The sequence below is a fragment of the Erithacus rubecula genome (genome assembly GCF_903797595.1).
Source record: "Erithacus rubecula genome assembly, chromosome: 18".
NCBI lineage: Eukaryota > Metazoa > Chordata > Aves > Passeriformes > Muscicapidae > Erithacus > Erithacus rubecula.
In genome coordinates this window covers 1076884-1103152 of record NC_136670.1, presented here as the reverse complement: position 1 = coordinate 1103152, position 26269 = coordinate 1076884, and the positions used below count along the sequence as shown (strand labels likewise).

General features: G+C 54.9%; 2 protein-coding genes across 2 annotated transcripts in view; one reads left to right on the top strand and one right to left on the bottom strand.

Moving 5' to 3' along the window:
• NDRG3 (NDRG family member 3) overlaps nucleotides 1-26269 on the top strand; it is a 378731-nt gene that overhangs the window by 115935 nt on the left and 236527 nt on the right. The gene's annotated exons all lie outside the window — the stretch shown is intronic.
• Nucleotides 1-26269, bottom strand: part of LOC306809980 (chromodomain-helicase-DNA-binding protein 6-like) — a 92436-nt gene that overhangs the window by 3794 nt on the left and 62373 nt on the right. The window contains 25 exon segments of the mRNA XM_079321968.1: nucleotides 1152-1256; nucleotides 2306-2425; nucleotides 4202-4390; nucleotides 5037-5483; nucleotides 6050-6256; nucleotides 6540-6688; nucleotides 7292-8845; nucleotides 9941-10149; nucleotides 12114-12333; nucleotides 12977-13034; nucleotides 13688-13748; nucleotides 13965-14094; nucleotides 14644-14747; nucleotides 15666-15755; nucleotides 16291-16450; nucleotides 19671-19870; nucleotides 20252-20454; nucleotides 21644-21754; nucleotides 22452-22631; nucleotides 23025-23189; nucleotides 23671-23866; nucleotides 24352-24562; nucleotides 25003-25258; nucleotides 26010-26126; nucleotides 26128-26154. Of these exon segments, the coding sequence (XP_079178094.1) occupies nucleotides 1152-1256; nucleotides 2306-2425; nucleotides 4202-4390; nucleotides 5037-5483; nucleotides 6050-6256; nucleotides 6540-6688; nucleotides 7292-8845; nucleotides 9941-10149; nucleotides 12114-12333; nucleotides 12977-13034; nucleotides 13688-13748; nucleotides 13965-14094; nucleotides 14644-14747; nucleotides 15666-15755; nucleotides 16291-16450; nucleotides 19671-19870; nucleotides 20252-20454; nucleotides 21644-21754; nucleotides 22452-22631; nucleotides 23025-23189; nucleotides 23671-23866; nucleotides 24352-24562; nucleotides 25003-25258; nucleotides 26010-26126; nucleotides 26128-26154 (5469 nt within the window).

Sequence of the window (26269 nt, the reverse complement as noted above, 5' to 3'; positions counted from 1 at the left end):
TGCCCAAGGAGGGAGAACCTACTGGGAGCATCTCCCACTAGCACGTGGAAGAAGCTACATGGGGCCATGGCTGCCCCTGGGCTCAGTGGGCAGAGCCAGCCCCAGCTCCTGCTGGCCTGAGTGCCCAGAGCAGCCAGCCATCCTTGGGCACCCCTGCCCTGCCAGGACAGGTATGCATTCACCAAAAGCTCAGTGTCCATGGGGTGGGAATGATCATGGGATGCAGCCACAGGAGCAGGTCACAGGAGAGGTGCTCAGGCAGAGCAAAGCACACAGTGGTTTCTGTGGCAAACAGACTGCTCCCTTAAACCAGGGGAAAGAAGAGCTGTCAGCTCACTTGGGGCTGGCTGCCCAGATGGGGCCCTGATGCCAGCCTGCACATGGAGCTGTTTCCAGGGAAGTGGGACAGACCATGCTAAATGTCCAGAGCTAAGGAAAAACCAATTTGAGAGCAGTACAAACCTCTAAGCCAATGGATTCACCCTCCAGCCCTCTTCAAGACTGTCACACAAACCACTGCAGCCCAAACACAGGCAGCAGGTGAGAGGGACTGCAGGGAGAAGTCTGGATCAGGCCAGCCAGTGGGGCAGGGCAGGGTGATCTGGCAGTGCCATGTGTGCCAGAGGGGAGAGCACTCCTTCTGCACAGCTCTGCCCTCTGGCACACATGGGGCAGGGACTGCTGGATGGACAGGGTGGATGAATGTGGCACAGGAGGTTCTGTCCTGCCCCTCTCCCTGTCTGTGCCTGACCCTTCAGGCCTTTGCTGGGCCTATGGCTGTGCAGGCAGAGTTCACAGGAGCTGAGTAAAAGCGTCAACTAGAGGTGCTTTTGAAAATTTGACCCATGAGAATGCTTTGTGCACACGCTGCTGTCCAGCTCCTAAGGCACTCCTGTTGCCCCTGCTACCCTAAGCATCCCAAGGCTCTCCAGCCAGGCATGCTGAGCCCCAGTCCCAGGTGCTGGCCCCTCTCTCTGTGGCCTGGCCACGGCCCCAGTCCCACTCTGCCCTGGGGCTGCAGCATCCCCTCCCACACACCCAGCCCAGGGCCTGCCTGCAGCTCCCAGATCCTCACTGGAGAAAGGTTGTGGGGATGGGGAGGGGAAAGAAAAGATGACATGATACAGATTTCTCCAAAAGCTCTAACTTACTGAAAGCTTAACAATGTCAGCCCAGTCAGCTGCAACAGCATACTCCAAGTTTGCATCAAGCCACCTTGGCAATTCCTTCAATGCTGGTGCCGTGGCTCCCCCTAACTATAAAACAGAAGGATGACCTCTATTGCAGAGAGAGTTATGTAAAAGAATACAAAAAATATGATTACACTTCCCCTAGCTTCTTGCTATGGGCTGCAAATTGGCTGGGGTGGAGACTCTTGCCTTGCTACTCTTGCCTTTCTGCAGGATTTGGTGTGTGCCTGCTGCCTCCAGACACACAGGCCAGGGAGAAAAGGCAGGTTCACCCTCTGTGGCCCAGCCCATTACCCTTCCAGGTACCAGATGGGGACAGAGCTTCTGTAAAAGCCACATTTAGAAAAAATATGTCAAAGTCCCCAACTCACCCAGGAAAGGTCAGCATGGGGGCAACAAAGGGGAACACAGATGTGTCTGAAACAATCTTACTGCCTCACTCTTTAATTTTGCTTTTAGATGTGATTAATGTCACAACACCTTCTGACCTTGTACAGTCCTGGGTGTGCTTAAGAACTAAATTTTGGTGCAAAGTACTCTCGAACACCCCTTCTTATTTCAGAGAAGGGAATATCAGTGCCCTGGAGATTAAACTGCAGACAAATAAATCCAACCTACTTGCTCAGAAAGCAAGAAAAAGCCCTTCCAACCCTTGACTTTCTACAATCCCAGCAGAGGGATGGGTACTGCTGTGCTCTGGCCTGTACCTCATAAGGAGGAACAAACCAACGGTATTGGTATATGGCAATGTTACAATTTGTGGCATACTGCAATGAACTCAGAGGGAACAATCAAACCCAGAATGGGAAGCATACAACAGGGCTGTGCTGAGAGTGGCTCTAAAGCCAAAGGCTACATCTCATTGCCACTGAGGGGTCTGTACCCCCTGGCAAGGGACAACACTCCCACATCCCTTTCTTCACACAGTCACTTATTTCACAGGTCTGCATGAACCTGGGCACACACGTGTCACAGGATAATGTAGATTAGAGACCTACTCCAGATGTTTGTCTCATCCATAGGCTTCTCTGGACTAAATCTCCCCCACAGGTGAGCTGAAGGGCTGCTAAGCATTGGGACACTGAGGGCAGAGCACAGAACAGGCCTTGGCTTACCCGCCGTCCGGTACCCTTATGTACCACCGGCACCCGCTCCTCTCCCGTCAGACAGCTAATGTCCAGTTTGTTGGGGTCCTTGCAGCGCTGCCTCCTCTGCTTGGGCTTGTCTGAAAAATTCTGGAGTGCAAACAAGACAATGTTAATGAGACTAGATGGCTAAATGAGCCTGGCTGGCTACAAGCCCTGCAGGAGAGCAGCATGGATGGGCTCCCAAGGGACAGGGAATCCCTGCAGGCTGGGGCAGGAGCAGCGCCAGCAGCACAAACTGGTCCCTGCCATAGGACCAGCTCTCAAATGAGTAAAACTGGTTTTGGTAGATATAAAGGGGTCTGCAGTATACTTCACTAAGAGTGCTCTTGCCCTTTCTAACTCCCCTTCACTCCTGATGCTGCAGGTTCCTGTACCTGCATCTGTAAACAGGACACTGCATACAGCCAGTAAAGAAAGAACAGGTCTGTGTGTGCCACTTGTGTCACTCTCATACGGCCACTTGCTTCTCACCAGCTCAGCTCTGCTGTGTTTCCTTCCTCTTTTAGCTGTTTTCATCACAGAGATGCTGCACCATGTTTCTTTGGGATCAGAGCCCTCTGAACTGCAACCTACCGAGTTAGAGCCGAGTCACTGCACACCCACTGCATGCACCAAGTCCCACTGTCGATGTGCCTGCAGGGATGGAGCATTATGATGAACAGCTTGGACAGCACGGGTTCCTGAGAGTCAGAAAAAGACCCTGAATGCAGTTCATCCTCTGAACTGAGCAACTGCAGTACCCCAGAGCCTCTCTCAATCCATCCTACCCTGAGAGAATAGATCCTGCAGGGCTGGCCTGGGACATTGGATTGCTGGGAGCAAGAGCTTCACCAGAGGCATGGTCAGACTGGGTAAGCTCCAGTACCTCCCTGGAAGGCAAGGGTGTTGGGAAGGAGTGGGAAGGCACCTCCACACCTGCTCCTGCGAGTCTGCCCTGGGCACACAGCTGGATGTGTCACTGGGCTTTGAAAAGTGAAGGCCAACCTGCTGAGCAAATGCTCCTCACCCTTCATCTCCAGTAACCCTCAAAATGCTAATGTCTTGCCTGTACTCCAAGCTCCAGGAAATCCCTGCCTCAGGCACATGATCCTCCAGGACCAAGATGCAGTCTTTTCTATTTTACCACCACATTTCTTTCTGCTCTGTTTCATGACCTGTGCTCTGCCTACCACACGGTCTAACAGGCTAAATAAGTTGAAACCTGTATCAAACTAACCTGTGAAACCAAGAGGTGGAGGTTTATGAGACAGCAGGAAGAATCAGACTGCGCACCTCACTCTGAGCTACTGCGTTTTGAGAGCATCCACAGCCATATGGTCACAGCCTGTCAGCCTCCAACACAGCCTCTTTGGTCTGACTCTTAAAAGAGAGCAGGTTTCCTTTTGCCTGGGAACTTTATTTAGTACAATAGCACTGCCTAAAATGACCCCAGGTGAAAAAGAACAACATTGACAGACCTTGAGCACCTTAAAACCATTTTCTCATTTCCCCATTCATCCCTGGCATTTCTGGAAAACATTGTGCATTGGGCAGATGGATGCACTGTAGCTGGAAAACCAACCTTGGGCAACAGGGCTCAGCTCCTGGAGAATGCCAGACAGGTACACACCAAGGGAGCCCTGAGGGTACTGACAGTCCCCTGTCTGGGCATGTTTATTCTGGGGGAAAGGTGTTCTCCAGCAGCAAGTGCTTTTTGTTGCTGTACAGGGGAACAGCGCTCACCTCTTCAACATGTCATGAAACCCTGAACAGCCCCAATGAACATCACAAACCATGTTACAAGAAAAAACCTACCACAAAGGGTAGCACACAAGGCAGACACAGACACACACACACACACGTGCCACTGCAGGCCACCCTTACTGTGCCAAAGCTGGGAACATCGAGGGTGTAGTCAGACTGCTGCCGGAGCCAGTCAAGGAGACTCTTATTCGGGACAGCCTTCTCTTGGCTGCCTGCAGCTGGGACTGGCTGTGGAGTTGAGGTAGCAGCAACTGGCCCATCAGGGAGGGGACTGTTCTGAGGGGGCTGTGGCTGGTCTTCCTGAACATCCTGCTGTGGAAGGAGGAGCAGGGAGAGCCCATCAGCAGCATGCAATGCTGCCTGTGCACCCTGAGAAGCACAGCTCCCAAGGCAGGTCATCTGCTCCCATCACACAGACTCATCCAAGTACTCCCAGTGCCTCTTCCCTAAATCACCACCCACCACCACATTACATTTCCACTCCATCCCCAGCTCTGGTGGTAGGGAGGGCAGAGAGAGCTGGGAGATACTTCTGAACTCACAAGGAAACACTCTGATCACCAGGAAAACCAACTTCCCCTCAGATCACTCCTAAAGTGCTCTAGGGGAACTGGCATTGCTTCATTCTTTGAGTGGACCCCAGGACAGAAGGAGAAAGCATACAGTAGGATCTTTTCTTCCTCATCTTCCCTAAACCTAAACATTCCCTGAGGTGGGATAGCTACTTTTGATAATGCTTACAAGGATTCAAACACTCCAGAGTGCTGTATATCAGAGGGATAATTTCCCTTCCTCCCTGCAGTATCTGCTCCTGACTGATCCTGCACAAACCAAGCTGTCCTGGAGGAAGCTGCACAGTGTCATGGGCAGCAGAGCTTGGAGGGAAGAGTTGGGTCATGAAACAAACTGTGCTGACTCCACCGGGTCCATGTGAAAGGGGGGAGCATCAACCCACCTGCAGCCTGTTTGGAAGAGGCCTCTCCTTCAAGAAGATGAGGTCCATCCCTTCAACATTTTTCCTCCTGCCCCGTCTCCTCCTCATGGCAGCATCATCTCTTCGGAGGCTGCCATTTACAATCTGTCCAGTGACAGGATGGATTAACCCTGCCTGTAGGATGCCAGACAAGTCCATGCCCAGGGAGCTCTGGAGGGCATTCACGGTCCCCAGTTTGGGCATGTTTGTGTTCAGGGGGAAAGGAGAGGAATTCCCTGGGTTCCCATCAGAGGCTCTGGACAAGTCCACCGCTGCCTCACGCCAGCCGTTCAGCACAATGGGGGGATGGACATGGGCTGCTGCCAGCTGCTCCAGGCTCCTCTGTTTGGCATCTCTGTCCATCTCGAATTCATAGGGTCTCCTGTGCTTCCGCTCGTCTTTGGCAAAGGCAGGGCTCAGGAAACCTTCCTGTGTGTACCAAAGCCACAGAGGGTTATGGCTGCTCCTGCCCTGCCCAGGGAACAGCTCCTCACACCAGCACTGAGCTAATGGTCATCTCTGCCCCTTCAAGGAGCCCTGAGGGATGTCCCTTCCCTGGGCATAGCACATCTTTTTCCCTGGGTGAGAATGGTGCAGGAGCACCCTCGCACACACTCAGATATCCCAAGGTGTTATAATCACGGCTGCCCCGCCAGCTGCTGGGGCCCTGGGCTACCAGCTCCTGTCCAATGTGACAGCTGGGGACTGGGGCACTGAGACTTGGGAGCTGGGGACTTGACAGGGCAGTGCTCCTTGCACCCCTTCCTTTGGAATACCAGTGGGATGCCTGGAGCTGCCAACAACAGCTGCATTCCAGCGAGGGCAGCAGGGCGCTGAGAGCACAGGGCACTCACCAGGAGGGGAGCAAGTGGCTTAAGCCGTGTGTTATACACCCCACCTGGCACCAAGGGGCCCCACCTGAGAAGCTCCTGAGTACTTGTGGGCTCTCTCACCCCAGATTCCAGAGCCTGTCACCTCCTGAGGGCCCCCCTCACCTTTTGTACTCGTGACATTAAGACCCCGTTGTTGAAGCTGGGATCGGGGGCTTCTGACTCGGTGAAGCTGCTCCTGCTGCCGGTGCTGCTGGCCATGGCTGGGGCTGCCAGCAGGCTCTGGGACTCAAACTGCTGGCTGGAGGAAGGCCACTTGCCCTTCAGGATGGCGTGGCAGATGTTGTCAATGCGGTTGATGATCACACGGTCCTGCAAACAGAATTGTGTGGTGGCAAGCTAAAATTGGAATGGCTGACCCATGTATGACAGGTCAGGACTGAAGTGAAGCCCAGCCCAGCTGATCTCAGCTCAGCAGTGAACTGCTTTGAGGGCAAGCATCTCCATGGCACAGGTGCTTAGGAAGAACACCTTGGCCAGAGCATCCACTGGGGTGTGCAGAGGAGCAGGAGGCAGAGCTGGAGCTGTATGAGCCACTGCTGGCCAGGGCTACCCAGGAACACTTTGATACAAACTGTGTTCATTTCAAACTCACCTTAGGCCACTCAGAGAAGGAGTAAAGTGTCTTCTCCTGCAGCAGCTGGGCAATGGTTGGTGCCCGGGCATCGTGAAGATCATCAATCTCCCCGGGCAGGACAGAAGCAGAATTCTTGTTCTCTTCTTCCAAGTACTTCTCTGGACCATCTAAAAAAGCATGAGAGAATAGAGCCCACCATCACCCTGCCTTTCTCCCTGTCTAGAGGTGGGGAGCATCTCCTCACACATTCCCACCCCAATGCCCAGCTGGCTCCATAAAGGTCTCAAACAATTCCCAAGAGAAGCAGCAGACCTGGATCAGGGCAGGCTGCCCAAACTGCTCAAGAAGGGCCATCACTCTCCTGAGCTGAGTTTGGGGGGTTTGAATTGCAGTAGCCCCCCATCCCTGACCATGTCTAGGTGGGTGAAAAGAAGGGCACATGCTTTTCCAAAGGGAGCTGCTCAACAGGCAGTTGTGCCAGAAAGGGGAAGGAATCCTGCATTCCATGGCATGCTCTTAGCAGAAGGGCTGCTGGGGCTCAGGATGGAGAGTTCTTAAAGAGAACCCTCTCAGAGAAAGAGTTCTGCAAATGCAACCCCCAACACCTTTTGCCCACAGTTGCAGCAGCTAAAGGGACCTCAACTCCTACAGATGGGAGGCCACTCCACAGGCTGGCCAGTCGCAAGGTCTGGCTCTGCAGGGAGGACAGCAGGTCCCTCCCACCATAGCTAGAGGTGACTGTCAACCTGAGGGAGCTCTCAGGACCGTACCTTGGCTCTGGTTGCTGCTGGCTTTCTCTCCGTCATCTCTGTTCTCACACTCCTCTTGCTTTATGCCCTGAGGCTCAGGGTGTGGGGCCTCTGTGCAGCCTGTCTGCCCCTCAGCATCTCGACCCAAGGGCTCTCCCCTGACACAGGGGGGCTCTGCCCCCCGAGGTTCCCCCTGGGGCAGAGGTGTGGGCAGGCTGAAGGGCTGGCTCTGAGCCTGGCCCAGTGAGAGCCGCTGGGTGCTCTCCTCATTCAAGCCACAGTCTTCCCTGCCCTCTGCCCTGGGCTCCCCCAGCCCCAGGGACTCCCTCTCGCCATTTACATCTTCTGGGCAAGTGTCCTCAGGTGTGGGGAGACCAGAGCTCTGCTCCTCACCCCCCAGTTCATGAGCCTCGGTGTCACCATCTGCCCTGGTCCTGGAACCATTCAAGTCTTCCATGGCATCTGCTGCAGCCTCAGAGTTATCATCATCCTCTTCTTCCTCCTCATCTTCCTCGCTATGGCTCTGACTTGGCCCCAACTTTGCCTCCAACCCTTTCTCCTGCAGTAGACTGATGAACCTCTGCTCAGGAGGAACCTTTAACTCATAGTTATGGAGACTGGGACTGTAGAGCCCCACACCTAGGACTCTTTCCATGGTTCCATGCTCAGGCAGCCCTGCCGCTGGGCTGGCAAGTGCTTCTTTCTGTTCCAAGCCTTTGCCGAGCTTGATTGGAGCACTCTGCGGAGGATTGCTCTTGGGAGTAGAAGGTGAAGGCTCAGCTTCCTCATTCTGATTGTCCATTCGGTCAGAGCCCACCTGCAAACCCTCCAGAAAGGGAGCCTCTCTCATGGCATCTGCATCACAGCTGGATGGATCCTCATCCCCCTCCAGCTTGCCCTCGGAGAGTTTGGCCATGCCGCCTCCGCCATCGGTGCAGCCGGGGCTGTCTCTGGCCAGGGAGCTCTGCTCGCTGGGACAGGCCTTCTCGTCGTACATCATGCACACCAGCGACTCCGGCAGCGAGCTCTCGTCGTAGTTGCTGGAAATGATGTCCCGCACCTCAGACATGAACGTTTCACAGTTGGCATCCAGGGGGCTGCCCCCAGCCTGGGACATGGCGCCGTCCACGGCTTCTAGCTTGATGTGACTCTCGGCTTCGCTCTCCAGGGTTTCACAGCTCTGGTCCATCTGGCTGTACACGGGGGAACTGTAGAGCTTGGAGTTAGACTGGTAAAGGCAGCACAGGGTTTCTGGGCCTGGGAACCCCGCTCTTTTATGCTGGGCATAGTTTCTGTAGGCATCTAAAAAAGACAGCTGGGGGTCATTCATGATGTAGTAGTCGGTGCGGTTGAGGCCGTGCTTGGCGGTGCCGATCAGCAGGTCCCGGTCGTGCTTGCCACACTCCCACCAGACAGGCAGGTAGAGGCTGGGCCGGCACAGCTTGAGGCGCTCCTGCAGCTGGGGGCACTTGAGCACCTGCTCGCGCACCTTGCGCAGCAGCTCGATGCGGTACAGGGTGCGGGCAGCACGCTCCTCCGTGATGGGCTCCACGTAGATGTCGGGGTCTGGAGCACCTGCAGGGGGGACAGCAAAGCCAAGGACACATTATCTGGGCTGGCAGGAACTCCTCAGAGGCAGTGGCGAGCAAGCTGAGTTTTAGCTCTTGCTCGTACTGAAGGTGAGGTGGCACCAGTACTTGGAGCCACTGTTGAGGCCTCTTTTTGCAGTCTCAGTACATTCCAGTCATATCCCACCAAATGGACACAGGGAATAAAACTCCCTGACATGAGCAGCTGGATCAAGAGCAGCACCAGCTGCAGAGGATTTCAGAGTCTTCTCTGAGCTCTGCTCCATCAGCAGCAGCAGTGCTGGAGCTGCCTGGACCTGTGCTCTGAGCTCTGGTAGCCCTTCAGCCCATTGTGTGGGAAGGGCACCTCGTGCAGCCCTTCTGATAAGGAACACTTACCTAAGGCATAACACACAAATACAAACAACTGTGCCTAAGACCACACTCCATGACAGCTCTGAGGCAAAATGTTTTCTGCTGCTGTTGGAAACAAATCGCTTTGTGCCTAAATAGCCTCCAAGGCTTCATCCACCATGATGCCAATGCACAGTCTCTGCAGAGAACTCAAATGAAATGGATGCCCTGTGTGCTGGCCAGGCTTCCTGAGCCTCCTGCAGTGGATCCAGGCTCCATTTACTGTGCAGCAGAGCTCCACAGTCAGCACAGGCATAGATGGAGTGGACTCTGTCCAACAGCACCAGAGGGATGCTTGGAGAACAGCAATACAGCTCACCCAAACAACCCCCAGCTCCATCACGGAGCAGTGCTTTATGTGAGCTCTACTTGCCTCTCACATACAGAGGTTGCCATCTTGGATAAAACTGGTTGTGATTTCCTGTGAGAACTCTGAGAATTTTGTGAGAGCAGAGGCAGGAGTCCATGGGGCTTCTCTACTTTCCCACTGTGCCAGGGAGGCACTACATGGTGGGGACATGGCAGTCAGAAATGCATGACTGCTGCTAGCCCACAGCCTGCCTGACATCTTACTGCTTCCAATTGTCTCTGAAGCTCCTCCGTTGCTCTCCTGCTCCATGAGAGCAGTGGGAGCCCTTCTACATAGACCTACCATTACCCCTTCATAGGCCATGCAATTTCCACTCACCATCCTCTTTCCACAAAGGGAGACCACAGACATTCTTGCACATGGCCACAAAGCTGTAGAAGTACTTTTCCAGGCTCTCATCAGTCTTCTTCTCCAGTCGAGAGATGGCTCGGAACTGGGCCCAGTCAAAGATTTTTTTCTCTTGGTCATAGATAACCCCAAAGGAGGAGACAGTACGGTAGAAATCTGCCTGTTCCCTCCTGGTCCACCTGTGGAGCAAGGAGGAGACAGGAACACCACTGAGACATGTACTGGGCCCAGAGCAGGCAAAGCACCAGGCACAGAGGCTCAGAGAGTACAGTCTAGTTCCTGACCAACAGTTCAGAGGGAGGTGTCCAGGAGGAGCACACTGGTGAGACCACCACAGCCCAAGATGCTCTGCCCCCTGGTGCACAGACCCTCTAGCTCTCAACTCATGGCTGAAAATACTCTCTTGGCTGTTTCAATAAACCCCTGAGTGCAGCTCTGGGCTGTACTGCCAACAGGGTGCAGGCTCCATAGCTTCTGTGCAAGCACAAACCTATCCCATCTACCCCGTTCCTGCCACATCAAGCTGTTTCACTTCCATGGCAAGGTCAGCTCTCTGTACCAGGAATTACAAAGGAAGGATGTGCAAACACAGTTTTCATCCAGACTCTTTCAGAGGGAAACTGAGGGCTTGCTGCTGTAAGAGTCCCAATAACAAACACAACTCACTCCTGATTCCTGTGGACTCCTGGGTGTCACCCTGCTCCCCACGTCTCTCAGGGGAGAGTGGCAGTGGTGATGAAGGAGTTCAGTTGCAGCACTCTTAGAACACAACTTTCAAGCTGGCTTGGACCTTGTGAGCTTTCACCTTGTGGGGACCACTCAAAGAACAGAAATGGTGAAGTGTCCTGGGCAAATACAGCACCAGGCAGAGAAACAGCACAGAGAACAGAGCTGGGTGCACACAACAGGCAAGGGCAGAAAAAGGGGAGCACTGAGGCCTTGAAGAAACCTTCCAGTCACATCTCAGCCTCTGAATTGCAGCTCTGAGCCAGCACCAGCAAGCAGCTGAGACATATCAAAGGACAGTATACAGGGTGACAACACCCACAGCACTCTCCAACTGCCCAAAATACACCTGGGCCAGCACTGCCACCCAGGGGCTGCAATCATGTTTCATTTGAAAAATGAGAACAAGAAGAAAGTTAATTAATATATTAATAATGCAAATCAAGGAGATCAATGAATGTGTCAGAAGGCCTCAAATTAAAGGCTAGTGGAAAACTGCTGTAAGGCAATTTTCCCTAGGAAAAGCCTAGAGAATTGAGGAGCAGGAGATACCAGGCTGTTGTGATATCCACAGCACAATCATTGATGGCCCTGACTCGAAGAAGGGATGGTATGACTGGAAGAAGTCCAGAAAAAGAGGAAAGGGAAGGTGGGCTGGAACAGCTTCTACACAAGGAGGCTAAGAACAGAGCACAAGGCAGTACACATACCATGTGGTTACATGGGTCCTGCTGCAGGGACAGGATCACAGGAGGCAAAACCACTCAGGGCTGGTGACCACAGAGAGTCCCAGACCCAGGGTGGCATGGGAGACTGGCAGACACGGCAGCAGCATCAGCCTGTGCAAACCCTCCCAATGGCTGCAAAGAGCCAACCATGGTGCTGGGACAGCCCCAACCCCCTCCCACATACTGGGACACAAATGAAATGGGAGCACAATGCAACCAGGATGTGTCACCACTGGCTCCAGAGGCCATGAGCAGGAGGCAAAGCCAGAGGTCAGAGCCACAATGGTTGGAAGGGCACTGTTCACAGGCTGTGACAGTGCTCATCAGTCATTCTCATCCACAGTGTGTCCCAAGGACACAACTCTCCTCTGCTGAGACTGACCCCTGGCCCAGCAGACACTGAATTTGACCCCAAAGAGCTGTCCCCTCAATTCCATTCAGTGTCACCACCTGCTACCCACGAACTCCAGTTTGCATTAGAGGCTGCTCCTCAGCTGGGCTGGCTGCTGGACCAGCAAGGCTCCCATTACTCAGAGCACATTCCCAGCCCAGCAAGGACCCATGTAACTCCATGCCCTGGGCAGCAGGCAGCTCAGACAGCTCTGGTGTCATCTACCTGGGTCAGCTCTGGTGGCCAAGGAATTCAAGTGGGCTAAACCAGCTTTGTAAAGGCTGCTCTGCTGCATTACCTTTTCTGCATCTCTTTGTTCAGCGAGTCCACCTCGGAGGCTCTCCGGAACATCTCATCCTGCAGCCAGTAGCCATGGTTACCAGGCACCAGCATCTCCCCGCGCGCGGGCAGCTCCTTGCGGTTGCAGCGCTGGTAGACGGTGACGAGCCGCCGCAGCCTGGCCGTGAGAGCAGAGGAGACAGGCCAGCAGGATCTGTCTGAGTCGGAGCCATCCTGGGCTTCAAACATCAGCAAGGACGTTAGTATTTAGCACACAGCAAAGCCACAGGCTCCCACATCCTCTGGAGAGCTCCAAGAGCTTCCTCCCACCTTCTGCCTCCCATAGGGAGCATCAGCAATCGCAGTCATGAGTAGGGGCCATGTGACCATCCCTGGGCCTTCAGGGTAACAGCCTCATCATGTCTTAGCTTCCTTCGGAAAGAGTCCAGAAGCTGAGATCAGGGTAGGAATGATGGCTCTAGGCCAGGCCATGCATGGGAGAAGATTGCAGCTCCCTGCTTAGCAGTGGGGCCAGCCAGCTCACAGCATGCGCCAACACTGCCCGCTGCAGAGACCTCACACACTCATCTCATGCAGGCAACTGCATGAACAAGAGCAGGCTAATGGCTTCAGTCATCCTGGGTAGCTTTGGCTGGAATCACTTGGAACCCTGGCTGCCCTGCCAGAGGCCCATCCATGGGTCACCTGTGAGTCTGTGCATGAGGGCCCCTGCCCAGGTTGAGCTGTCTTACCCACTAACACAGAGCAGCATGTCCCTCCAGCCCAGCAATGTGTTCCTCCCACCGAGCAGTGCCTGGGGTAGCACTCAGGCTCCCAAATCCTGGGAAGCCAGGGACCACAAAGCAGGAGACATGGCCTCACCTGTCGCTGGCTCGTCCCGCTTCTCACTGGCTTCACCTACCCCAGCAGCCACAATGTCCTGTAAAAGGAAACAATCAGAGAGGTTCAACCCCACACAGAATCCCCTGCACCCACATCCTTGGCAGGGTGTAGGCTGTGGGATGGGCAGGGTTGTGTGTCCAGTGCCCTTGGGCTGCAGATGCTGGCTGTGCTCAGCACACGGGATCAGAGGTGACAGCTCAGAGAGGCCATTTTGGGCCTGGAGGGAAGGATCACACAGTGACAGAGGCTGTAGTGCTGAGGACAGTAGCAGTGTGACTGCTTTCACTGTTTGAACAACTCCTGCACTCCCCTGTGCTGCCTCATTCCCTGATCTTCCTCTCCCCCCAAGGCCACTTTTTTTGAGACATCCCTGACTCCTCTGTCAGGGCCCCACATGGCTCCTGAAGTCAACCAAGAGTGAGAACCAGCATTCCTGGGAATCCCCAGCCCTCGATACCCCTCAGCTCCTCAGGAGGAAGATGCTGCCCAGGTCACAGGTAGCACAGAGCAGTACAGCAGAAGCTGTGCTCCAGGCAGCAGAGGCAATGCACACAAGATGGGGCACACACAAGGCAGACCAGCCATGCTAGCTCCCTACTGCCCTGCACCAGAGCTCATGGAGCTAAGCCTGTACTGCAGGGCAGGCTGGGCAGCATCAGATTTGTATCAACCACTGTGAATCCCACTCACCTCCTGTTTTGACAGCCCCTCCAGCTTTTCTCCACTGCTCTCTTCTTTTTCCACACTGCCCCTAGGTGAGAGAGTGAACAGTCCCTGGTAGTGGCAGCACAGCCCCTGTGGCTATGCTATTCTCAGCACCAAGAAGCAAAGAATTGGTGCTCATGCCATCCATCCACCTCAGAGTGGGGACCAGCTCCCTTCTGCCCTCCCCTCTGTGCTCAGAAGCACAGCCTGCTCCCTCCCTCCAACGCCAGGCTGGGAGAGCTCGGCTCTGTGCTCTGCCCACCTTTCAGCAGCGTCCTGTGGCCCGTCGCTGGTGCCCTGCTCGGCAGAGAGCAGCTTCTCGTCGGGCATGCCCACCTTCTCCAGGAAGCACAGCGCCGGGTCAGCCCGCATGGCGTTGTACCGCTCGTAACCTGCCGCGACAGACACACAGCCTGAGCCTGCTTCACAAAAACCTCCTGCTGCTGGCACACAGCTCCCCACCTGCTCCCACTCCCTCTGTGCTGCCATGAGAGCAATTCTCACCCCTAGAAATTCACAACACTTTCCCAAAAGCTGCTAATGGCTCTGCAGCCCCTGGGCAGCAGGTGAAGGGAAAGGTCAGTATTCCCATCCTGTGCAGCTGGGGCACACAGCCCTGTGTCTCCTGGAAACCCCACCCGGACTCCATGATGAGGCCAAGAAAAGATCTGTGCCCTTCTCCTTGCCCTCACACAGCAACTGCACACTGCTCCTGGCAAATCACAGTCTACCACGAGATCTGCCATGGCCACCCTGGGCACCATGGGGTGCCTGTTCCCCACCCAAATGTGCTGCTGGCACCTGGGGAGAGCTGTCCTGGTGCTACGTGGATGTGGAGCACGGCTATGGCTCTGTCCTTTGCACTGACATGACATCCCCTGCAGTACCAGAGGTACTTATTCCCTCACACACCTGCACCCACCAGACAGCTGGGTACACACCGTGCTTGAAGACACCGATGAGCAGGGATTTATCTGCTTCAGCATTCCACCAGTTCACTGGGATCTCCACATAGTCAATGTCTGGCAGCAGCACATCCAGCTCCCTGTGGCAGACATAGTATTAACACCCCTCTCCCAGCCTCACCATACACTGAGGGGCACTGGGCATGGCTCAGAAGGGACAGGGGGAGGCAGGAACCATCACTTGCTGGCTTGGGGACAGCTAATGAACACTGGCCTGGGGCCCTACCATGATATGGATACACATCTCCCTGCACTCAAAGAGCTGGAGCCTTGGTTCCATCACAACCTGCTGCCCTCCTGCTCCTCCTTCTCCAGGGCAATGGGTGCACTCAGCCTCTCTCCCCTCCCACCCAAGCAAAACCAGAGGACTGAGGATACTGTCTTACCTGAACAGCATCTCTAGGGGCAAAACATTTCACACCCTCCGACCCCAAAAGAATGGTGTCTTCCCACATACATTAGTGCTGATGGAGCTGTGCTGGGGAAGGCAGCAGCCCCTACTTGGGGAAATTAAGCTTTTAAGCTCAGCATATCATGCTTCTCTGAGAAGCCCTGAGAGCTGAGTCTTTGCAGAAAGGTCAGGAGCTGGCAGGCTGCAGGCTCAGTGCCATTACAGAGCTATGGGTCCCACTGTTCCCAGTTCTGGGAAGGATTGCAGGCCACAGTGATGGGGCATGCTCTGCTCTGAGGCCTGGCCCTGAGACTGGAGCAGCCTCTGTGAAGAGATTTGTATAAGGGCCCATTTGCGAAGCAGCACACAGAACCATTTTCCTGCAGGGTGTCCCTGTAGGTCCCCATCACCCCCAGGCTGGTGCTACAGTCTCAGCTGCCTCAGTGTCTGCACAGGCAGGGTGGCAGCCTGAGAGTGCAGCTTAGCCTGAGGAAGCCCTGGGGTCAGATCCATCTGCAGCTGCAGAGAGCCCAGATGTGGCTGGTCAGACGCCGGTGGCAGCGCTCAAGCCCGAGAAGCCTCGCAGGGGCTCACGTCAGGTCCCTACCTGGCAGGGGTCCCCTCAAAGGCTTTATCCGCAGCCTCCCCCAGCACTTCAGCCTTCAGGTAGTAGAGCATCCGCACCCGCAGCAGAACCCTGTCCCGGCAGCAGAGAGGTCAGCAAGGCCACTGAAACCTGCCTGACACCACGTGTTCCCACCTGCAAGGACCCACTTCCATAACACAGGCTGGGCAGTGACCATGAAGTGTCACACTGCCAGCCCTGTGACTGCTGCCTGAGGGGCACTTGGGACATGGCTGGAGGGGAATCAGGGTGGTCCTTTGTGGGCTGTGAGCCCTTCACAGCCCCCTCCCACCCTCTCAACACAAAAGGCCCTCAGCCCACTGTCTCCATGAGCCAATGTGGGCTCCTGCAAGGGGAAATGGTTTTAAACTAAAAGAGTAGAGATTTAGAATAGATGTTAGGAAGAAATTCTTCACTCTGAGGGTGGTGAGGCCCTGGCACAGGTTGCCAGAGAAGCTGTGGCTGCCCCATCCCTGGAAGCGCTCAAGGACAGGTTGGACAGTGTTTGGAGCAACCTGGGATAATGGAAGGTGTCCCTGCCCTTGGCCAGGGTAATGTTCCTTAGGGCTCCTTCCAACCCAAACCACTCCATGATTCTATGACTCACTTGTTGCAGTGTTGTTTGAGGTGCTTCTTGTAGCTGTCATCATGGAGCACCACCTCAGGGTTGCAGGTGGCCAGCCAGTCTGCATTCTTTATCTCAGGAAGCAGCATCTGGTTCTTTGTCTTCTTCCCCTTCCTGCCTCTGGGCACGGGTGCTGACAAGCCTGTAACAGGGAGTGGCAGCCAGTGAGCACCACGGGCACCGTGGGCATGGCCTGGCACTGCCAGCAGGCTCCTCCAGTGCTACAGGTGGTGGGGCAGCAGAGCCAGGAGCTGGAGGAGCCCAGGAGCTGCAGAGGTCCCAGCTGCAGCCTGGAGAGCCAAGGAGAGGAAGACCACAGGGCAAATGCAGAGCATGGGATTTTCACATCTCTGTGGAAAACTTGGGGATCACGACAGAAAGTGAGTTGCTGTGCGTTCTCAGTGCAATGCTGAGCACAAATAATAACATGGCTCTTGATGTGCAAAAATATCACACAGAAGGGATGAAGCATGGAAGGGACCTTGGGCCTGGGCACAGCCCTTGGAGACTGACTTACACACTACAGCCACCTCTGAAGGCCACCCTGTGGGGACAGTTACTTGGGATAAGAGCTCAAACAAGAAGCTGCCAAATGATCAGCAGACATGCTGATCTGATCTGTAAGGGCTGTTTCTCACACCCTGCATCAGGAGCCAGGCTGGGAAGAACTGGATTGCTGCAAGGGGGGTAAGGTACCAATGGGAAAGGGAATGCAGTCTCATCTGCCTGATAAAGATTAAATGAGATCCAGTGGCTGGAGATGAAAATTAAACACACTTCAACCTTGAAATAAGGTGCAAGTTCACAGCAGAATGTGGAAACAGCTCCTGGTGCTGTCACTGTTTTTGGAATCTCTAGAGAGGGATAAGCTGCTTCCCTGGGCAGCTGCTCTTGAGGTAGGAACAGCAGGCATGAAGGAGAAAGGATGTCTAAGCAGTCTCATCCCATCTGTCTGGTCTTGTGACACCAGTAAAGAAGACAAAGCATCACCATGTCATCAACTGCTGCATAAAGTCTGCAGCTCCATGACAGGACCAGAGCTGTGGCCCAGCTGAAGGCCTGCAGTAGGCACCAGGCCTCCTGTCCCCAGCACCAAACTGGCCTGATGAACTCATGCTGCTTCCTCAGCAGCTTGGCCTGTTCTAGGATGAAAGGCAGGATGGTGCTGGATCAGAGCAGAGCTCTGAGCTGGACTGTCTGGGTGCTGTGCTCACTCCCTGTTATCCCACAGATGTGGGATTGAGAAGAGCTCCGGCATGCCCCAGCAAGGGCTGAAGGTTGCTGTTCCTTTCTGCACATCAGGAATGGGGCATGACTTGCCCAGTCAACTCTCTCAGACACCAGTGGCACCTGAGGCTGCCTGGGGAGCCACAGCAGTTACAGCTCAAGGACTTCCTGACTGAGGAAGGAGCATTGCTCTGCCCTGAAGTGCTCTGCTGTTTCTGCTCTTCTCCAGATCCTGATGTCAGGCTGAGATGTTGTTGCTCCTCTGGCCCAGACAACACAGGTGGGAAAAGCCATTCTAAAGAGTTGGTGGAGAAGCTCCTGGTCGCTTTGCTGGTCAATATTCAATGTTCTTGCCCTAAAGCAATCCTGGCCCTCTGCTGAAACTGTGGCTTGCTCATTACTTGATATTATCTAAATCAAGACTACTCATACCAGTTATTTGTTTCTGAGTCTTGTTCTGCTCCCCACAGGACTCTCAAGCTCACTCCCAGCTGTGTGGCAAGAGCAGGAAGCAGCACTGCCAAAGTGACTGCCATTGCAGGAGGTGACTGGAATAACTTATGGCAGCCACCAAAAGGCACATCCTTGGACCTCAAGCTGCAAAAGCTATCTGGACACTTCCAAGCAGAAGGAAATGATGATGTTGGGGTTTAAGCACCAGTTATGATACACCTGGCACTCAGCAGCATCACGACTCCTGAACAGCCTTGCCTGTGCTCCATCATCTGGGAACAGAAGTCCCAGGTTTCAGCCCAACTCCCTGATGCCAAAAGCAGTCTGGAGAGTTTCAGCCCCCTCACTACTCACCTTGTGCCACAAATAACAAGTACAGAACAAGCAGCATGTGGCTGCTGGGCTCTAACTCGCTGAGGGACACTGTGGCCTCCCCCAGCCCCACTCACCTGTCCTGACAGCCACAGGATGCAGGCACTGGGCTGCCAGGTCAGCTACAGTCCTCTGGCAGACAGTGACCACATGTCCCAGGCCACAAGCCCAGATCCAGGGAGCCAGCACCCACTCTGGGCTCACAGATGAAGACAAAGGCCCCTCAATGGCTGCCTCATTCACAGGGTGGGCTTTAAGGCTGCCTCAGCCCCAGAGGAGCCTACAGAGAGCAGCCACTGTACTGCAGGTGGGGAGGCCAATTTGCAGTGTCCATCAGAGGCAGAGCTAGAGCCAGAGCAGTGCTGAGAAGCCTTTGGGTGACCTGTCTGAAGCTGAGGATATACTGGGAACTTCTACACAACAGAACACAGACACCTCTAGCCAACAGATGCAATTACAGATCTGACATGTGACACATGAACTTCAGACACACTGCCTCTGAGTAGAGAGAGCATAGCCAGGCCTAGGACAAGGGTCCTGCTACACACAGTGAGAGAAGGCAGCATCACCTGGGGAGCACTATGCATTGCATAAATCTCAGGACAAACCGACACTGCCCCTCCACCCATCAGGGCAGGTACTGCAGACCAGTAAGTCTGAGACTAGCACCATGACGAGGGGAAACAAAAGCTGGAAATCACAAAATCACAGAATATTCTTAATTCAACTCTTAAGTGAATGGTGCATATGGGCATCAAATCCACAACCTTGGTGTGAGATGGATGCCCAGCTGCACCTCCAGCTTTCCCTGGTGCAGCTGCCCGTGCTGCCCAGAGGCACAGGCAGTCCTGTACCATGTCCATGCTGTGCCCTGGGAGGACCTGAGCAGCAGCCTGAGGCATGTCCATGCCCTGAGTGAAATCAGCAGTCTCATCCCTATTACACCCAACATGTACATAAGGTGTTCACAAGCTCACTGCCCAGCATCTCCTTGCACAGGGGAACCTCCTGTTTATTCACAGGCCAGAGAAGACACAGCAGTACCTCTGTTCCTACCACAAGGCTCTCTCTGCACTGAAAGCTAGAAAACAGCCTCCCTCACTCAGCTAGCCTCTGCTGCTGGCTCTGAGGGTCAATGTGCAGGTCAGCTTCATGGAAGCCCCTTTCTCTGTGAAGAGAATTGCAGTGCTGAAGCACAAACACTTGCAGACTGCTTCCATCAGCTCTGTTGTGAATTCTGCAGCCTCAGTCCTGCAGGCTGGCACAGGGCAATTGGGTACAGCTACAATGGCAGAGAGAACACGCAATACCTGAGTGATTCTGCAGAGCCTGATTCTGGCCATCCTTTGTTGGTGTGATGAGGTCCCAGATAAAACTCTTGATCTTCTCATCCCCCTTGTAGTGTTTGACACAGTACACCAGCAAGGCCCGACAAATCATCTCCATGTCCTTCTCGTTCAGGTGCCACTTGAACCGCCCATGGGTCAGGATATCCTTCCAGCGTCCCCAGCTGAAACAGCAGGAACACAGAGTAAACACTCCTGTGCAATTAGAGACCTTGCTGTCACCTCTCTCCAGGAGCTCCTCTAGGGGCACAGCCCTGCCAGGTCCCCTAAGGCAGGGATGTTCTGCCCACACATTACAGGAGCAAAGAGGGAGAAAGGTTTGCAGGACTGAACAGAGCAGAGGCAGGAGCAGACTCTGGAAGTGCCAACTGCCAGCTTTGTCCTCCTAACTCTTCTCCCATCCCAAAGCACTGCTTAGAGGCCAGGCTCCACCAGGGAAGTCACCGCTGGAAGGAGGCAACATAGCAAACAGGACAGACAGGGAGTGGCCACGGGGGCACAGGGGCAGCTGAGGCTGAGGCTGTCTCTCACAGGGTGACACTCACCCGAATATGAGCAGGTTCTTCTCCACACGGAAGCACTCAGCCCGCAGGTAGCGCCGCGTCTTCTCGTTGAAGCGCCGCGAGCGGGTGGGTCGCTCGTCAGAGTCGCTGTCCAGCTCCGAGAACTCCATCAGCTCATCCTCCTCGAAGGAGTTGTAGTGCTTGGTTTGCTTCCGCACGCGGGGCCTGTCGATGACCAGGCTCTCCTGGGACAGACAGAGCAGAGAGTGCTCCCAGGTGAAGGCACAAACACCTACCTGTGCTCTTCTGGCCCTGCCACCCGGGCTCTGCTCAGCCTCTGGCTCCCGGCTTGCCAGCCCTGTGGCTGACCATCACCTTCCCACTAGACATCAGCTTCAAGTTACATGTGTGCAGCTCTGCCTGAACAAGGGACAACTCCTGACCAGCACAAAACAGCCTGACAGATAACAGGCTGAAAATCAGCCCCTCTGTGTCCAAACTGCTGACTGCCAGCAGCTGACTCAGCTCTGAGTCACTCCTGGCCCTCTATGCACTGCCTGTGCCAAGTGCTGTGCAGAGCTGAAGGCAGTGCAATCTCTGTGTCAGGGGGACAGGTGGACTGGAACAGGAAAGGCAGCTTCCAAGAAGGTGCAGGAGGGAGCAATATGAAATTAAATAGGATGCACCTGCCTTCTCTCCTTACCCCACCTCGTTGAATGAATTAATGCCATGTAAATCTGCCAGGATTTCAGGCACATAGAATACACACACACACACACACACACACATATACACACTCTCTCTCTCCCACTGCTCCAACTTAAGCAGTGAGCTCTGCAGAGCTGTAGGGCCTCCCTCCTGCTGCTGTCTACAGCCATCTTGTACAACACTGCTGCCTTAGCTGGAATTATGGCAGCCCTGGGGCTGCACTGGAGTCAGTGGCAGCACCCTGAGCCTTCTGCCTCCTGACAGGCAGAAGCACCAGTCTGCCCTCATGAGGGGCAGCTCCAACCTCTGCTCTCTGTGACCAGGGACAGGACCCATGAGAATGACTGCAGCTGCATCAGGAAAAGGTTCTTTCCCCAGAGGCCAGTCAGGCACTGAACAGGTTCCCCAGGGAATGGGCACAGCCCCAAGGCTGCCAGAGCTCCAGGAGCACTTGGACAATGCTCTCAAGCAGAGGGTGGGATTGTTGGGAGTAGCTGGGAATACAGACTGAGTACCCTGATAGATCAGAGAGACACAGATCAACATGTGGCTAAATAAATCAGGCTTTACCCAGTATTCATGGATCAGTCTTCCCTTGCAGTAATTCCTGATGCCCAACACAAACCTCTTCAGAAGCCCAGAGGAAGCATGCAGCTCTCACTTGAACCCCAGGCCACATGGTGTCAGATCAGCTGTAAGGCACATGGGTCACAAACTGCATCCTACCTTTTCATTCTTGGCATCTGTATCGAGTTCTGCTATCTTGGCCCACTTCTGCCAGAAGTTGGGGTCATCTAAGGAAATGTCAGTTCTGTTTCCTGATGCTACAAAGCTGGCCTAGGAAAGAAAGAAGAGGAGTGAATAGGGTGCAACCCACCATCCAGAGATGCCCCACATACCTGTCTGAGTGCATGGCCTTGCTGCTGTGGGATGTTACACCCTAAGCTGATACATGCCAGAGGGCTCTTTTTTTGTCTAAGGGAGCTGAACCCCTCTGTTCTACAGTCATGCCTGACTCACTGTAAACAGAGCCTGGGTTGTACAAGAGGAGGAAGGACAGATGGCCCTTAGTGGCCCCAGCAGGCACCAGCCAGAGCATAGCACAGAGCTGGCTCCTCAGGCTCTATCTGGGGGTTTTGTCAGCACAGCACTCAGCTTCCATAGCACAGCAGCACCTGGCTTTGAGCACCGTGCAGCCCAGCAGCTGGGTCCTGCCACCATGCTGGGGTCCTATGCAAAGCCAGACCTCACAGCTGAACCCTCCGAGGCAGCCTTCCATCACCCACCAGGCTGCTGGCTTTTCCTCAATCCTCTGCTGACCACCAGAGACAGGAGACCACACCAGCTGCAGCACCTCAGCACACTGACAGTGAGTCTGTCACTCCTGAGCACAGGGGGACAGCAGAGCTTGGCCTCCATGTGGACATGTCTCCACACACAGGCAGGAGGTTGGCCGATCGCTACTGCCCTGAATGTTCCCCCTCCCTGACCCCCAAAGGAAATCCCCCTTCCCCCCCAAGGGAGTACAGCACACCTTAGCAAAGGTGGAGCCCTTCCCTTCAGACTGGATGGTGATGGTCTGTGTCCTGCGCTGGAGGATCTGATCAATATCTTCCTCACAAAACTTGGAGCCCTCGTCCTCCTCATCCATGAGTGCGCCGTAGGCACCCTTCCGCAGCAGGTCCTCCACCTCCATCTTGGACAGCTGCTGAACCTGCCCAAAGCACAGGGGCATCACCAACCTGGCCAGCAGCCATAACCACTGCACAACAGGAGAAGGTTCCTCCCTCTGCTCCAGGAGAAAGGGCCCCAAGACAACCCACACTTGCTGCTGTTAAAGCAAAGATGTCATTTCAAAACTCTTCCTGAGGGACTGTCAGGGACTGTTCAGTCCATGCCACCCCGGACACAGCGTCACATGTCCCCTGTCCCCATGGCAGTGCAGGAACAGCCTGGCAGACCAAAGAGCAGCAGTGCAAGTGAGTGGGGCTGGGCTCTCCCTTTCCAAAGCCTGCCCAGTCCCTGCTCTGACCCGGCAGTGACTTGCAGGGAAAGAGAAGAGATCTCCTGCAGGCTCCCACCTGCCCCGCTCCAGCAGCCGACGTACCCCATTGGTGCTGCCCTTGCGGTTGATGTCCTGCAGCACAGCTTTATCCAAGCCCAGCTTCAGGCTGGCCTTGTCGAACATCTCCCGTTCGTAGGAGTTCCTGGTGATGAGGCGATAGACCTTCACCGCCTTGCTCTGCCCGATCCGGTGGCAGCGAGCTTGAGCCTGTCGGTGCATGGCACAGTGTCAGAGCAGGGTGCAAAGCTGGATGGGGACTGTGTGGCTTGTGGCACCCTGCATCAGCATCTACACTCACCCACCCGATCCACAGTCACCTCCCACAGCACCCTCACTCCCTGCTGTGGCTGACCTGCAGGGCTCTGGCACAGCCTGCACAGCTGTGGAGCAGGAATGGGAGATCCCAGCACCCCCAGGCAAAGACACAGGGCTCAGGCTGGAGCCTTGACTCTCTGCAGATGTGGTACACAACAGTGTTGCCCGCTGTGTGGCCCATCCCTGCTTTCAGAGCCACACTGTAATCTCCCTCATGTCCTGTTCCCTCTGCCCACATTCCTGCCAGCTGTCCTGGCACAGCACCTTGTGCTCAGTACAGCTGGTGCTACTGCCCAGCTCTCTCTCTCTGGCACAAGTGTTAGGAGCTGTGCCTCAGGACCTCCTGAAAGCCTGGCCCTGCCCAGCCCATCACCTGCAGGTCATTCTGGGGGTTCCAGTCGGAGTCGAAGATGATGCAGGTGTCGGCAGCAGTCAGGTTGATGCCCAGCCCGCCGGCCCGAGTGCACAGGAGGAACACGAAGCGGTCCGAGTCGGGCTTGCAGAAGCGGTCGATGGCAGCCTGGCGCAGGTTGCCGCGCACCCGCCCATCGATGCGCTCGTAGGTGTACCTGCCAACAGGGAGAGGTCAGAGCAGAGTCACAGCGGGGCCTGAACAGACTGTGGCTTTCAAATCCCCCAATTCCTGTGTGGGCACACCAGCCAGGACTTACTGGCAGGACCCATGCCCAGGTGAAGACCCAGGCCCCCAAAGGCCTGTGTGCACTGTGGTCATTCCCAAAAGTTGTGTCTCTTATGATGACAAAATCAACACAACCCATGCATGATGCATGGATGTGGGACTCATGGGAACCAGGACCAAGGGAAGATCTACTTCCACATGGCCACTCTGAGGACTAGCCCCAGACTACACAGAATGAAAGGCCTGAGGTGCTTAGCTCTGGGGTCTCCACACCCACCAGCAGCAGATAGTAACTCAGATCCATTGGTACGTGGGCATGGAATGGCCAAATCCCCACCCTGTGCTGCTGCCACTCTGTGCAGTGCATGGAGGTTCTGCGGAGGAGCCCTGGTGAATGCTGGACCCTGTACTAACCGTCTCTGGATGAGATAGTCTTCCAGGATGTCAAGGCAGCGCACCATCTGTGAGAAGATGAGCACCTTGTGCCCACCAGCGATCAGCTTGGGGAGCAGCTTATCAATGAGCACCAGCTTCCCAGCTGCCTGGATCATCGCCTGCAGCTGGAAGTCTGGTGCCTCTGGGCAGTGGGTTTTACGGAAGTCTTCCAGGATCTTCTCTTCTGCTCCTGCCAGGTGAAAAGGGATGTGAGCTCTTGGCAAGGCTAGCAGTGCAGCTGCCCAGAGTAGCAGCAAGGGACCACATGAGCAACAGAACCCATGCAGTCAGAGCTAGGGAGGCTGGCTAGAGACCTCCTGCACACCCTCCACTCCTGTGACTAAACTTCTGCAGGTCTCACATCAGCTCTCGGCAGAACAAGTCAGGTTGGGATGTTGGTCCTGTATCAGAACACCCCCAAATACAGTGAGCCTCAGGAGACCCTGAGGTGCCCATCAGCAAGCAGCCCTTGGAGGGAGCTGAGCTGCATGGGAAAGCAACAGGGCACACCATGAGCAGATGGCACAAGAACTGAGCTGGCTCGCCAGCTGGACAAGTCCCATTGGGAGTGAACAGTAAATGCTGCAGTGACAGCTACATGTCCCCCCACACAACTCACACAGCCCTCACCATTGATGAGGTACGGGTGATTGCAGCACTTGCGCAGCTCCATCATGGTATTGATGAGATTGGGCATGTTGTGCTGGTTGGCACCCTTGGAAAGGAAAGAGAAATTCTTCTCCAAGATGGCCCGGTAGTATTTCTTTTGGATGTTGGTCAGCTCCACCTCAATGATGGTCTCCTGCTTGGGTGCCAGATTCTTCTCCACATCGTCCTTCAGCCGTCGCAGCATCATGGGCTTCAGGATGGACTGCAGCTTCTTCACCTGCAGAGCAAGTGTAGACACTCACTGCCCTCCCTGCATGGCAAGCACACAGGCCCAGCACAGGGGTCTACAAGACTGGAGCCTCCCCACACTGCAAACCCACTACAGGGGACTCTGGAGCAGCTGCTCAGCAGCCAGCCAGGACAATTTCAGTGGCTGGGATCCTTGGGGCAGGCCTGACCAGTCTCAGGCTATGAACTCCACACACCTCTGCTGCCAGCAGCCTTAGGTGTCTGATGCAGGAGGAGAGCTGAGAGCTTGGGTGGTAGCTGAGATAGTAGTCACTTCATGTGCCTGTGCCTGCTCCCACAGAATGGCAACCTTTGTGCAATTTCCACATTCAAAAGGCAGTGTGACAGCCCAGACAATGAAGCAGCTTCTCATAACCCACACTCAAGGAGAACTTTGGAGGAAGGCTCTCCAGGGGAACCTGACAAGGGTGACTGACTCGTGGACTTACCAAGCTCCCCACTCTCCCTGCACTCTTGTTGGTCTCAGGGACAGACCAGGTGGGAGAGGCAGGTGAGCTGTTTTACCCAGGTATCCAAGAGCAGCAGGGAGTCAGTTGGGAAGAGACCACTGCTTTGACAGGGACAGGTCTCCTCTCCCCAGAACAGCACTGGGGGCTCAGTTACAACTTTCTCCTGGTATACTTCACTTTCATGAAGCCCATGTCTGAAAGCATGCCTGGTTTGGTCACCAGGTGTCCCAGTGGCCTGTGCTAAGTCACTAGTATCATTCTTCCAGATACCTGCTCCTCTGTCTTCAGGTCTCCAAACTCTTCCAGAAAGGCTGTCTCTGAAGGGAACTGCTGTGGTTCCAGAAAATTTAGGAGGCTGAAGAGCTCCTCTACTGAGTTCTGCAGGGGGGGTCCCCGTCAGCAGCACCTTGTGCTCCTGGGAACACACAGAAAACAGGTTGATGGCTCAACCCCATTAGTTGGGGTTAAAGGTGTCCCAAGAGCATAATGCTTCCTGTCTTCCAGCCTAAGATGCACTCTGGGTGGCCTGG